We start from the raw sequence: 15,006 nt of genomic DNA on the forward strand, positions 1-15,006 counted from the left end.
GGAAGGTAATTAGTTCTCAATATTTAACTTTGGATTTTAATCAGGACTAGAATTCCAGACTCTTAACATGGGAAGAATTTAAGTGTTTGTAGCGAAATATGATAGCTTTTGTTTGCTCATTCTGGAATGGTCGATAGCACAGATTTAGGTCAGATATTTTGAAATCCGTGAAGTATAAGGAGACAAATCATGGCAATCTTAGTCTGTAGTAAAGCCCATGAATATAGTTTGTCTAAATGAAAGGCCATTTTAGGAGCCAACTGCTTACCTTTATTTTAAGCTTCATGAAAGCTTAGAGTTTCAGTGTAGTTGGTCATAGGCCATGGTAAGAGACCTTCACATTGTAGGTTGTGATGAACGTAAAAAGATAGGTTTATTAGACGTGGTCAAGAGAATTGCTTTGGTTTCCTGAGCAACTCATCTCGTTTGATACGTTATCTCTCTCATGCGTAGGATATCAGTTAGCACTGACTCACCTTTGAGTCACCAGCTATTGAGTTCTCTAGTGAAGGACTTGCAGCCTCTGTTATCACTCTTGTCAGCCTATATATAAAACCACTTCAGAAAATTTTGTAACATTTTAGTCCTTGATTAGTCTGTGCAGAATTAGGAGTTTGGATAAAAGTGAACCTTTCATATTAGGTAGAGGGTGTATGGATGAATAAGCAGGAGGGAAAATTTTTTTGTAACATTATTTGTTATCCTTGTTTTTATTAGTTTCATTACCATTTAGAAGTACTTTTTTCTCCTCAGGAGTACAGAAATTAAAATCATTTTCCCAAATATGAACTTTACCCACCTAGTGTGCCCCAAGGAATTCCATAAATAGAACAATTCTGTGTGGGTTTCCTTAAGAAACCCACGCAGTGTCTTAATATATTCAGTTTAATATAAGCCTTTGTTTAAAAAGCTTAATGACACAGAGGTATAAAGGTGATACCTAAGTTAGGGAAGCATACTGGCTATTATTAACTTGTTTCATTGCACTTGCAAGTTTATATCCACACAAAGGACACAGATTTTAAAAGGTCAACTAGTAGAGTGACTGAAATCATGGTCATGTGAAATCTGAAGTCCAAGGAAGACAAACAACTACAATCTTGAACATCATCTGTGGTGAATGCTAAGTCCTGAGATGGTTCCTTGTGGAAGGGAAGAAGTTTGCTGTCTGACATGTCTCTAGGAGACCAGCCTTCAAATAAATAAATAGACAGTTTGACAGGAAATATTTCTAGAGCATCTCCCTATGCCAAATGCTTTATGTGAACTTTCTCATCTACTCCTTAGAGTAACCCTATAAGATAGGTGCTAATTATTATCCTACATTTACTGATGGAGAGACTGAAGCTCTCAAAGTTGAAATAGCTTGCCCAGGTCTCAGAGCTAATAAGTATTGGACCTGAAATTCAAAACTAAGTCTTAACTAAAATCTGTGTCCTTACCACTGCTTTAAACTACCGTGTAAAAAAGAAACTGAGAAGTGAAGGATGCTAAGTGCTTTACATTATTTCTTGTAATCCTTATAACAGCACTGTGAGATAGTTGTTATTATTGTCCTCATTCTGGTATGAGGAAACTGAGGCTTAAAGGCCGGAGTTGACTCAGGATCATGTTGCTGCAAAGTGGCAGAACAAGATCCCAAGCCCAGCTGTCTGGCTCCAGATTCTCCTCTTAACCACTCTTCTGTACTACCTGCCATAGATGTTTCCTCTCTTCAGGCAACTCCCTGTTTAGCTGGGAGGAGAGGGAGGTGTGGGAGAACCACAAAGAGACAGACATGTAAACGGGGTGATTAGTGGCATAACAGAAGTGTGTGTAAAGTGCTTTTAGAATACAGTTGAGGAAGCTGTGACCAGATGGTGGGGGTGGGGAGGGGGCTGCTGGTTAGAGAGGAGGTGACTTTGAAGGAGAACTTGAATAGTGTAAATCAGGAACTTACCATCTGGGGCTAGTTACAAGATCAGAGTGATTAGCAGGCAGACAAGTCTCGCAGAAGAAATTATATGGATGTGCTAACCTTGCTGAGTGGAGGAGCTTGGTGTATGAATTGTCTTTTTAGTGTAACATCAGTTGAATTGTCTACATAAAATAGAAGATTTGAAATTTAGGTCCATAGTTTACCAATATAAAAAATAAAGAGTTTTGAACTACTTGTACTTTGTTTTCTTTCTCGTTACATTCGGTTTTTTATGTGTACCATACTTTGCATAATAATGGGCACCATACAAGTTATGACTAATAGAGGTTTGTGATGATATTTAAATGCACCAGGAGAACTCTTTCTTTAAATGACTACTGAGGTGCCTCTGAAGAACAATGAATGGAGACACATTTTGAAACAATCACCACTGATTTATCTAGTTTATATATTTGGTTTAGGAGATTTGGGAGCACATTTATGTTTGCTAGTTCCTAATGTGAGAGAGTCAGGACTCTCCGACTAAAAGTCAAAAACTACACAGAACTCTCAGTTGCCTGCTCACATCTGCTTGTTCTGCTCTTCATTAGGCAGGATGTAGTGCTGTTTATGTTCCTGAGCCTGAGATGAGACTAGTCTCTGAGTGCCTGACTGTGATGGGTCTCTCTATTCTTGAACACAGTAAACCTTTGTTGAAGGGATGAGATGACATTTAAGCTGATTGTTGAAGGATGATACGGCTTTAGACATAGGGAGGTGGGATGGAAGTTTAGTGTGGGTAGAAGAAATAGCAAAGGAACAGAATCAGGACACTGTATACTATCTTTAGGGACATTAAGGAAGCCAGTTTGATTAGACTCATGCACAGAGAAGGGAGAAAACTAGCATTTGTACACCTATTACCTGCTGAGGACTCCACGAGGTGCTTCACATGTGTGAACTCTCTAATTAATAGTCCTGTGAGGTAGCTTTTTATTTAAAGAAAGTAAAAGACAGAGGCTCTTGTTTTTGGTTCAGAAAATGGTCTTTTTTAAGAAGAGGACACATAATTTTAGAAGTCACAAAATTCTGACTAATCATTGATAACCTGAACCAAGCTTTGGGGAACACACAGAAGAATAGTGGAAGAGACAGTTGAGCAATATGAAATTGGGGGAACGGAGGTGGAACTGGTTGGTTGTGAGGAAGAGGTACAAGTTAGCTTCAGATTTATAAGAGTTCATGAAATCAGTGATGCCAAGAAGAGAAAACAGGAGAGGAGGAGCAAGTTTGAAGGAAAGGTATTCCATTTACTTTTAAGCATAAATATATGGAATTCATAGAAGCAGTGAGAGCAAGTGATGTGGCTAAGGAAAGTATAGAAAAGAAAGGAAAGAAAAAGAGAGAATCCAAGTTGTTTTAGTATACAGAACAAACCTCTAATTCTCCATTATGGGAAATTGCAAGCTTACTCAAAAGTTAAGAGAAGAGTTTGATAAACCCCATTATCTGTAGCCAGACAGTCATGAACTTGTGGTCACTTTTGATCATCTGTATCTTCCCATGCTCCCCTCCTTTGATTATTTTGAAACAAATACCTAGGGACTGGGACCATAATCTATGTTTGTATGACTCTAAATCATGTTTACACAACACCTTCCCTCCTTGACAAGGGCTCATCCAACCTCTACATGAATATTTTGAGAAATAGAAGGCAAGCAATGCATCGAGACAGTTGTGCCTTTTTTATTATTATTATTATCTCTTAATTGGTAGAAAGGTTTCCCTTTTATTGAGTTGAAAACTCTAGCTGATTTATTATTATGGCAAGGATACAAGAACCCATGGTGAAGTCCAAAGTAGATTTAGGCCTGAGAATATTTTTATATTGGGTTTGTAGTAAAAGTAAAGCCTTTTCTCTAAAGATCACAGTGTTTGCAAACAGTTTTACTGCTGCCATGTGATGGAGATGTCACCAGCTGGCATTCAGGGTGCTTATAGAACAGTCTTGAAACATCTTAAAGCAAAAACATATTTTAGATGTTAAAAAAGATTCTCTCGGATCCACATATGAGAAGAAGGCTTGGCGTTTCTTGTAAGTGTAAAATTTTAAATATGTATTTTTAAAATGTTATCAAAGTAACATATTTTTAAATTAAACATGGTTTTTCTTTTAAACTTTTACTGCAGTATAACTCACTGCTTAAAAAGCACACTAACTGTAAAAATTCAGTTCAGTGAATTTTTACAAAATGAACAAAACAGCATTCAGAACAAGGAATAGAATATTACCAGCAATTAGGAAGTCCCTCATATGCTACCTTCCCTGCTCTGCCTGGGAGTAACTACTGTCCTGCCATCTACCACCATTGCTTTTCGTGGGGTGGGGGAATGCTTGTTTTTTAACTTATATAAATTGAGCCATAGTGTTTACACTCATCATTTTTCTGGGTTCTTTGACTCAACAGTACATTTGTGAGATTTCCACGTTACTGTGTATAGATACAGTTTGTTCATTATATTTGCTGTGGTGTCTTCCACTTGTACCTCGACTTATCCCTTCTACTGTTGATGGACAGTTGGATATTGCTGTTATGAGTATTCTTATATATGTTTTTGGTGAACATTTATGCACATTTCTATAGGATATCTAGGATTGCTGAGTCATAGGTTAAGCATCTATTCTGGTGTAGTACATATAGCCACCCAGTTTTAAAGTAGTTATAATAGCACACTCTCAAGTTTCACATCCTTTTCAGCATTTGATATTGTCTGTCTTTTCATTTGGAGAACCTGCCTGCCAGTGTAGGAGACTTAAAAACATGGGTTTGATTCCTGGGTCTGGAAGAGCCTCTGGAGTAGGGCCTGGCAACCCACTCCAGGATTCTTGCCTGGATAATTCCATGGACAGAGAAGCCTGGCGGGCTACAGTCCATAGCGTTGCAAAGAGTTGGACACGACTGAAGCGACTTACCATGCATGCACGCATGTCTTTTCATTTGAGTTAATGTACATAATTTTAAAATCAAACATAATAGAAAGACTGATAATTAAAATCAATGATTACTTCCCTAAACCCTCTACTTTCCTCCCCTAAGTCACACTCTTCAGAAGCAGCCATTTATATGTACTATTTCTGTTTTTAGCAACTTTTAATTTAAGAGGCAATGATAAATAGCATAGATTTTGAAGCCAGACTGCTTAGATTCTCTTCTTGGCTTTACCACTTACTAACTGTGTAATCTTGAGCAAGTTTTTTAACCTCTCTGTGTCTCAGTTTCTTCATCTACAAAATGGGGATTAATTATTGTATCTGTCTTACAAAATTGCAAGAATTAATAAATGACTTACGTGGTAAGTACTCAGTAAAGGTTCGCTGTACTAATTAATTATGACATTACCTATATTGTTCAACAAAGTCATACAGTTGTCTCAGTTCAACATCTTTAAATATTTTCTATTGATTGACTTCCTTCTAAGACAGATGAAAATTTAGCTAAATGATACCTTCTCACCTCCCTTAAGGAGAAGGAAATGGCAGCCCACTCCAGTGTTCTTGCGTGGAGAATCCCAGGGACAGGGGAGCCTGATGGTCTGCCATCTATGGGGTTGCACAGAGTCGGACATGACTGAAGCGACTTAGCAGCACCTTCCTTTCTGTCTTTTCCCAATCCAGTTATGTCACTATTTTCAGTTCATTCACTGAACTGCATCCTTTGTATATAATAACAATTATGTTCTACTCAGACTTAAACTTCCTTGATTGATATATATACCTTATTGTACATTTTTTTTAATTGTATAACTGCCACATATGCTGGTTTATGCTTCCTTTTCTATATTCCAATTTCAAAATCTTTATGCCATTCAAATCACTATGTTCCTAGAGTCAAGTTTGAATTCTTTTTTATCCTCTTACCAAATTGCCTTAAACAAATCTTCAAGATTTAATTGAAAAATGAACCTCTTCCTTATTTCTTCTTTCATTCCCTATTTTCTGGAGATCTCCTTCTTGGGGTTTTCATCACCTTCCCTAAACTGGACTTTTCTCTTGGCTTGCCACAGCCCTGTCATCTGGGTTTATTAGGACATCATTGCCTTCTTGACTTGGATCCCCTGTTTCCTGAATTACTTTCTTCTTTCTTGCTTAAGACCCTCATTTTGTTGGCATGTATTTCATGTAACTTTTTAATAAAGGATGCAGTCTCCAGCAAGGCTCTTTGTTCTCTCTGAACCTATTGTGTGAAATGGGGAAATGATCTGCAGCTGTGCCTCACCCTGTTGTTGCTGAGTGAGAAGCAGGCACAGTAGTACTTGTGAAACCATGCCCATCCTTGTCCGATAACTGCAGACCAGGTTTAGAGCATGTGTTCCAGCAGAAATCAGGCTGGTTATCAAGTCAGCCTCAGGAACTATAGACCAGGCTCTGGAGTTATGTTTGAGTTGGACAAATTGTGTCCCCAAAATGTTAAAGCTCTAACCTTCAATGTAACTATTTGAGATAATAGGGCCTTTAAGGAGGTAATTAACATTGAAGAGTTTATAAGGATGGAGTTCTAATCCTAGTAAGACTGGCTCCTTATAAGAAAAGGAAGAGATACCGGAAGTGTGTGTGCAGAGAGTGTGTGTGCAGGATACAGCAAGAGGTGGCTGTCTGTAAGCCAGGAGAGAGGGTTAGCTAGAAACCAGCTCTCCTGGCCTCTTGGTCTTTGACTTCCACTGTGAGGAAAGAAGCTTCTGTTTTTTATGTCCCCCAGCCTATGGTATTCTGTTGTGGCAGTGCTAGGAAACTAATATAGGTTCCAGTTTTGGCTCCAGTGTAGAGTGTTTGTGAGACATCTCGGACTGTTTCCTTATGTACAGTGTGCTAATGCCTGGTTTGGGGCAGTTAAGTGAGCAAATAAGTGCTTTATGCAGTCAGTACCTGGTATGGTAGCCATATTCAGTAACTCTTTGTCATAAGCCTTAAAACAACCTGTAAGTTATTTTATTTTATTTTAGTTAGGAAAGGATAGATTTATTACTTTGTCAGGCAAAGGGGGACACACTGGGCTTCTGCCTTGAAAAACTGTGTGTCCCCTATAAGTTATTTTAATGGAAAGTGTCATTTATGGTTTTGTTTCTTTAATTAGACAAGTCTAACCAAGCATTTACATATCAAAACAATGACAAGAGCAATTATCTCTGGGTAAGTGGGTTAGATTTTTTAAAAGTAGCTTTACTGAGATATAATTCATACTCCAAATCCAGCTATTTAAACTTACAATTCAGTGGTTTTTAGTATATTCACAGATATGTACTGCTGTCACTACCGTCATTTTAGACCATTATTTATCACCTCAAAAACAAAATCCCACCCTCACCATCATCCTCGTTACCCACCTACCACCCTAAACTTTAAGCAACCACTAATTACTTTCTGTCTCTGTAGATGACTTTATTCTGGATTTTCATATGAATGAAATCATGTAATTTGTGGCTTTGGGGCTTACTGCTGCTGCTGCTGCTGCTAAGTCGCTTCAGTCGTGTCCGACTCGGTGCGACTCCATCGACGGCAGCCCGCCAGGCTCCGCCGTCCCTGGGATTCTCCAGGCAAGAGTACTGGAGTAGGGTCCCATTGCCTTCTCCATTGGGGCTTACTAGCTACCTCTATTTGAATATTTTTTTCTGCTCTTCTCTCTCTCCCCACCTCCCGCTGGCACTCCCCTTATGTTTATGTTGGTGTACTTAATGGTATCATTTCTCTAAGGCTCAGTTTTTCTTCATCCCCCCCCACCCCCGTTCTTTGGCTTGGCAACCTCTATTGCTCTGTCTTCAAGTTCACTACTTTTTTTCCTTCTACAAGTTCATAGCTACTGTTCAGAGCCCTTTTGTTGAACTTCAAAATTTCTTTGTACTTTAAATTTTATTGTACTTTTCAAGTCCAGAATTCACACTTTTTTAAAAAATATTTTTTTAAAATATATTAAAGATTTCATGTGACATTGTCGTAATCATGCTTTAAATATTTTTTGCGTGAACATATTTTCAAGAGCTATTTTAAAGTCTTCTGTTAAGTCCAACACCTGGTCATTTTAACTGGCAGTTTGTAGTTTGTGTTGCCTGCTTTCTTTCTGCTTTACAGATCATCCTTTCCTGTTGCTTTATATGCCTCATGTTTTTTGTTGGAAACCAAATATTTTAGATAATGTATTGTAGTAACTGGATACTGGTCCCCCTCTCCCAGGGTTTAGTGTTTGTTTGTTTAGTGATTGTTTTAGTGATTTGCCTGGATTATTTCAGTGGAGTGTTAAGCCTCTGACATGCCTTGTTTTCAACAATGCCCTGGAATGTTCCCTGACTCTTAGCTGTTGGATGTTAAATGGAAGTGGGATGAGGGGGTGGCAGAAGCCTGAGGTCTTCTTGGGTTGCCTCTCTTGGCAGAGAACCACTGTGTCATGAACCAGGACAAGGACAATCGAGATGGCAGAATCCTTAGTGTGCGTATGCCCAAGATAGAGTCTGCGTTTCTCAAGTGGGGACTGAGTCAGTGAAAGGAGCTCCCAATTTCTTGAGCATTCTTGCCCTGAACTTAACCTCATCATAGGTAGTCGAAGGTAGTCAAAGACCAGATGAGAAACACTGATGACCTGTTCTTTCCTCTGACAGGGAATTGGGATTGGGGCGGTGGTGATGGCACCATCTGTGCTCTTGGCTTCAGCAGTCCAGAGTGAAACCTCTTTCTTGCTGAGCCTGTTGGTGGGAGCAGTGTCGACTTCCGCACCACGGATTGTCCCCTTTCTTACCACATTTCTATAGGTTTTCTTGAACGGAAGTTTCTTTACTTGCTCTTTGCCCTCGGAAACATTTCCAGAGGCCTTAATATTTGATTTAATAATTTCCCCAGTTTTACTGGGAGCAGGTCAATGGAGTGTGTCTCATGCTGTTGTTATGAAAGTCTATCTTCCCAGATTGGTTTTTAAAGTTTTCTACAAGAGGAAATACAGATAGCTTGTAAAAGGTTTGTCTTCTGGGAACTTGAGTGAGAAAACTGACAGTTTTAAGTTGATAGGTTAACAAGAGATAAAGGCTAATGAAAGGATTTTGTGATAGGGTGGGAAGACAAAGTTCAGCTCAGTTGCTCAGTCTTGTCCAGTTCTTTTCGACCCCATGGACTGCAGCACACCAGGCTTCCCTGTCCGTCACCAACTCCCGGAGCTTACTCAAACTCATGTACATCGAGTCTGTGATGCCATCCAACCATCTCATCCTCTGTCGTCCCCTTCTCCTGCCTTCAGTCTTTCCCAGCATCAGGATCTTTCTAGTGAGTCAGTTCTTCTCATCAGATGGCCAAAGTATTGGAGTTTCAACTTCAGCATCAGTCCTTCCAATGAATATTCAGGACTGATTTCCTTTAGGATGGACTGGTTGGATCTTCTTGCTGTCCAAGAGACTCTCAAGAGTCTTCTCCAACACCACAATTCAAAAGCATCAATTCTTTGGTGCTCAGCTTCCTTTATAGTCAAGCTCTTACATCTATACATGACTACTGAAAGAACCATAGCTTTGACTAGACAGACCTTTGTTGGTAAAGTAACGTCTCTGCTTTTTAATATGCTGTCTAGGTTGGTTATAACTTTTCTTCCAAATAGCAAGCTTCTTTTAATGTCATGGCTGCAGTCACCATCTGCAGTGATTTTGGAGCCCCCCCCAAATAAAGTCAGCCACTGTTTCCACTGTTTCCCCATCTGTTTGTCATGAGGTGATGGGACCAGATGCCATGATGTTAGTTTTCTGAACGTTGAGTTTTAAGCCAACATTTTCACTCTGCTCTTTCACTTTCATCAAGGGGCTCTTTAGTTCTTCTTCGCTTTCTGCCATAAGGGTGGTGTCATCTGCATATCTGAGGTTATTAATATTTCTCCCAGCAATCTTGATTCCAGCTTGTGCTTCATCCAGCCCAGTGTTTCTCATGATGTACTCTGCATATAAGTTAAATAAGCAGGGTGACAATATACAGCCTTGACATAGTCCTTTCCTGATTTGGAACCAGTTCCATGTCCAGTTCTAACTGTTGCTTCTTGACCTGCATCCAGATTTCTCAGGAGGCAGGTCAGGTGGTCTGGTATTCCCATCTCTTGAAGAATTTTCCACAGTCTGTTGTGATCCACACAGTCAAAGGCTTTGGCATAGTCAATAAAATAGAGGTAGATGTTTTTCTGGAACTCTTTCTCTTTTTCCATGAGCCAATGGATGTTGGCAATTTGATCTCTGGTTCCTCTGCTTTTTCTAAATCCAGCTTGAACATCTGGAAGTTCATGTAGTGTTGAAGTCTGGCTTGGAGAATTTTGAGCATTACTTTTCTAGCGTGTGAGATGAGTGCAGTTGTGCAGTAGTTTGAGCATTCTTTGGCATTGCCTTTCTTTGGGATTGGAATGAAAACTAATCTTTTCCAGTCCTGTGGCCACTGCTGAGTTTTCCAAATTTGCTGGCATATTGAGTGCAGCACTTTCGCAGCATCATCTTTTAGGATTTGAAATAGCTCAGCTGGAATTCCATCACCTCTGCTAGCTTTGTTCGTAGTGATGCTTCCTAAGGTCCACTCGACTTCTCATTCCAGGATGTCTGGCTCTAGGTGAGTGATCACACCATCGTGATTATCTGGGTTGTTAAGATCTTTTTTGTATAGCTCTTCTATGTATTGTTGCCACCTTTTCTTAATATCTTCTGCTTCTGTTAGGTCCATACCATTTCTGTTCTTTTGTGCCCATCTTTGCATGAAATGTTCCCTTGGGAAGACAAAAGGAAAGTATAGAAGTAGCCTGCTTCATTGTTTGGATTCCTTTATGGGTTTGAGCTACTAAAGACTTGGACTGAAAGTTTTGAAAACCAAGTGTTCTTTGTGAGTGTGTGGATTCTGTTTATTAACTTGCTGAACAAGTAGCATTTTGTTGAAGTATAGTTTAATTTGCAATGTTATGTTAATTACTGCTATACAGCAGAGTGACTCAGTTATGCACATATTTATTAATATATTCTTTTTCATACTCTTTTCCATTATGGTTTATCACAGAATATTGAATATAGTTCCCTGTGCTATACAGTAGGACCTTGTTGTTTATCCATTCTATATATTAAAACTTACATGTGTTAACCCCAACCTCCAACTTTATCCCTCCCCCAAATCCCTCCCCCTTGGCAACCACCAGTCTGTTCTCTATGTCTGTGATTCTGTTCCTCTCTCATAGATAGGTTCATTTGTGTCATGTTTTAGATTCCACAGGGATTTCCCGGGTGGTTCAGTGGTTAACGCAGGGGTCACTGGTTCAAGCCCTGGTTGGGAAACTAAGATCCCACATGCCGCATGACTTGGCCTTAAAAAAAGAAATAGATTCCATATATAAGTTATATTACATGCTATCTGTATTTCTCTTTCTGACTTACTTCGCTTAGTACAGTAATCTCTACTTGCCTCTGTTGACCTGTGCTGCTGCAAATGGCATTATTTTGTTCTTTTATGGCTGAATAATATTTCATTGTATGTGTGTAGCACGTCTTTTTTATTCATTCATCTGTCTATGGACATTTACAGGTTGTTTCCATGTCTTGGCTGTTGTGAATACTGCTACTGTGAACATAGGGGCGTATGTAGTCTTTTGAATTATAGTTTTGTCTGGATATATGCCCAGGAGTATGATTGCTGGATCATATGGTAATTCTATTTTTAGTTTTCTGAGGAACCTCTCTATTGTTTTCTAGAGTGACTATGACTACACCAACTTACATTACCACCAGCCAGGTAGGAGGGTTCCCTTCTCTCCATACCCTCCCCAGCATTTGTTGTTTGTAGACTCTTTAATAATGGCCAGTCTGACCAGTTTGAGGCAGTACCTCATTGTAATAATTTTGATTTGCATTTCTCTGATAATTAGTGATGTTGAGCATCTTTTCATGTGCTTATTGGCCACCTGCATTTCTTGTTTGGAGAAATGTCTTTTTAGATCTTCTGCCCATTTTTATTTTGGGCTATTTTCTTGTTCAATTGTATGAATTGTTGGTATATTTCAGAAATTAAGCCCATGTCAGTTGCATCATTTGCAAATATTTTCTCCCATTCTGTAGGTCATCTTTTTGTTTTGTTTATTTATTTATTTATGTATTTGCTGTACAGAAGCTTACAAGTTTGACTAGGTTCTATTTGTTTATATTTATTTCTGTTGCCTTGGGAGGTTGACCTATGAAAATTCTGGTATGATTTATGTCAGAGAATATTTTGCCTATGTTCTCTTCTAGGAGTTTTACAGTGTCGTGTCTTAAAGTCTTTAAGCCATTTTGATTCTATTTTTGTGTATAATGAGAGGGTGTTGAACAAGTAGCTTTATCCCACTGTTTAGTGTGCTATTTTTAAATGGAATACATTTTTTAACTTTATTTTTGTGCAGAAATCCTTTCAGCAACACCCCTAGAAGTATTAATAAACCCAAATGAGATTTTACTGCTTGTAACAGTGAAGTCACACACCTGTGAGAAATTTTTTAATTGAATTTTAGCTTTATATTTGACAAGAAAAGTTAATTCATAGAGCAGCTGTGATTTAGCACCTGGATTATTCAAAGTTTCTAGTGTATGTAGTGCTTTTTGTGATTTTTTTGTTTTTAATAGAGTGACAGTAGCATGTTCTTCAGGAGTCATAAACCTTATTAAAAACACTCAGCTACAACATCATCTGTCATTTCTATGATAGATGTAGTTTCTAACTTTTTTTCCTCTCAGAAATTTGGCACCAGTCTGTCTGAATCAAATAAGTTCAATGGAAACTAAGAAACTAAAGAGGCCTTTCTGTTTTCCATCTATTTCATAAGCAGAAGAAAAGCACTGAGCATTATCTGTGTACCTACTTCCCTTTCCCTGAGAAGTTTTTTTCCTTAATACTGTTCATCGGGCAACCTTAAATTGTATTTCTCTCCCTCTAACAATGTTTTTCAGTATAAACTGTTGAGGGCCATTCATATTTTCTTCATGTTTGTTTCATTTTTAATGTTGGATGTTTATAAACCAGATCGATACATGCTTCAGTCCTGATGGTATGTGTGAGCGGTTAGATAATTGTAAGACCAGATCACATCTGAGATTTCAAGGCATAAGTGCCCAGCAATTTAAATAACTATAAGATAAAGAAGAATGAAAGCAATGTGTGGTCTCCCGTGATGAGGGACCTGCAGCAGATTGGTTAGGGTGTGAGCGGGTGCTGAGGAGTAGGGGAGACCTTCACTGGGTACAAAAGGCTTGAAAGCAGGAATACACACGGCATCTCCTGGGTTCATGAGGTGACTACTCTTCTAGATTGGAAAGTTTCTACTAAGGAAAAATGCTATTGGAAAGATTGGTTTTGGTAGACCTTGAATATGAAACCAAGAACTTTTGACTATCTTTTGTATTGTATGGTTAGTGAGAAGGCACAAAGCTTTTGAGCAGACAAATGTCATATCTAGTGACAGCAAGTAGGGTTAATTGAAAACTATGGACCCTCAAGTCCAATTTTCTCTTATTTTCTTTGTCCTTTGCTTAAATAGAGGAGTACGAATTATGTTTCAAATTACAGTTTTTAAAAGCCTGCTGTTTGTAACTCACCACAAGCATCTCCATAAAAACCAAGAGTATTAACAATGAACACATAAAGCCCTGAATAATTCATAGGTAACGGAAGTGTTATGTAGTCTGGGCTTTGATGAAGTCAAAATAGGTTAAATTCTGGTTATGCCACTCACTATGTAATGTTGAACAAATTCTTTATCCTTTCTAACCCTCACTTCATCTGGAAAGGGAAGCTAGTAATATTGCCCACTCAGGATTGTAAGCATGAATAAGGTACAAAACATGTAAAGCTCTTAGCACACTGCCTGGCAAATACTAAACATCTCTGATAAATACCTTTGCTGCTGTTGTTATGTTATTATTTATCATTTGGTAAAGAATCTGCCTGCAGTGCAGGAGATCTGGGTTCGATCCCTGGGTCTGGAAGATCCCTGGAGAAGGAAATGGCACCCCACTCCAGTATCCTTGCCTGGAAAATCTCATGGACAGAAGAGCCTGGTGGGCTGCAGTCCATGGGGTCGCAAAGAGTCGGGCACGACTGGGCGACTAACACTTAACACTGATTATTTATCATTATCTAGTACTAATCACTATCCAGTTATATTGTTTCCATGGAACACTGCGTTCTGAATTTTGATTTTGTTACTGTAGGAACACTTCCCATCTGGTTCAGAAAGAATCTCTCTCCTTCCCACTCAAGTTTCAGAGCCCACTGGTTGGCCATAGATTTTCTTTAAGTTTCTTCTCGGAGTCCTGCCTGGTCAATGAGGGCATGCCAGAAAAACCAGGAAGATTTGACTGCCGCAAAGAAAGCACCATTTCCAGCCAGTTATGAGGGAGAGTGGTAAACTTTGGTTTTACAATTTAGGTATTAGGTGTTTTGTGGTGTTTTCCTACAGGTCGGTTTTGTTACTATGCTTTAAAGTGTGGTGTTTACATGTAAACCCATGGCTGATTCATGTCAATGTAAGGCAAAAACCCCTACAATATTGTAAAGTAATTAGCCCCCAACTAAAATAAATAAATTAATTAAAAACAAACAAACAAACAAAAAAACAAAACAAAAAAGAATTTTATAACTATTTGTGGCAACAGATGGTAACTAGACTTACTGTGGTGATCATTTCACAATGTATACGAATACTGAATTACTATGTATACAAATATACAATTTAAAATATACACTATATAAATATTGTCATTATGTAGAAGAAAATGAAGTGTGGTGTTTATTATTCAGAAATTTAGACTTATCTTTACTTTTGTCAGGTATAAGCCGTTTTTCCCGTTCCAAACCTTGCAAGGATTTGAAGATGACGACGAAGAGCATATCCATATACAGCAGTGGGCACTTACTGAAGGCCGCCTTAAAGTGACATTGCTAGAATGTAGCAGGTATGTTCTTTGTTATTACTACATTAGAGGAAAGAAGGTATACCAAAAATGTACTTGAGCAGTATTTGTGCTTGTTCCCTCTGTGTTAATTTATATTATATTATCTGTAAATTGTTTAATGGTAAATTTCATAAGAGTAG

The 15,006-nt window shown here is 38.6% G+C and overlaps 1 protein-coding gene across 1 annotated transcript in view; it reads left to right on the forward strand.

Moving 5' to 3' along the window:
• Positions 1–15,006, forward strand: part of PDZD8 (PDZ domain containing 8) — an 83,533-nt gene that overhangs the window by 14,449 nt on the left and 54,078 nt on the right. The window contains exon 2 of the mRNA XM_081573467.1: positions 14,741–14,866. Within this exon, the coding sequence (XP_081429593.1) occupies positions 14,741–14,866 (126 nt within the window). The remainder of the gene's footprint in view (positions 1–14,740; positions 14,867–15,006) is intronic.

The sequence above is a fragment of the Giraffa tippelskirchi genome, chromosome 2, assembly GCF_054371585.1.
Source record: "Giraffa tippelskirchi isolate mGirTip1 chromosome 2, T2T-mGirTip1v1.2.pri, whole genome shotgun sequence".
NCBI classification, from domain to species: Eukaryota; Metazoa; Chordata; class Mammalia; order Artiodactyla; family Giraffidae; genus Giraffa; species Giraffa tippelskirchi.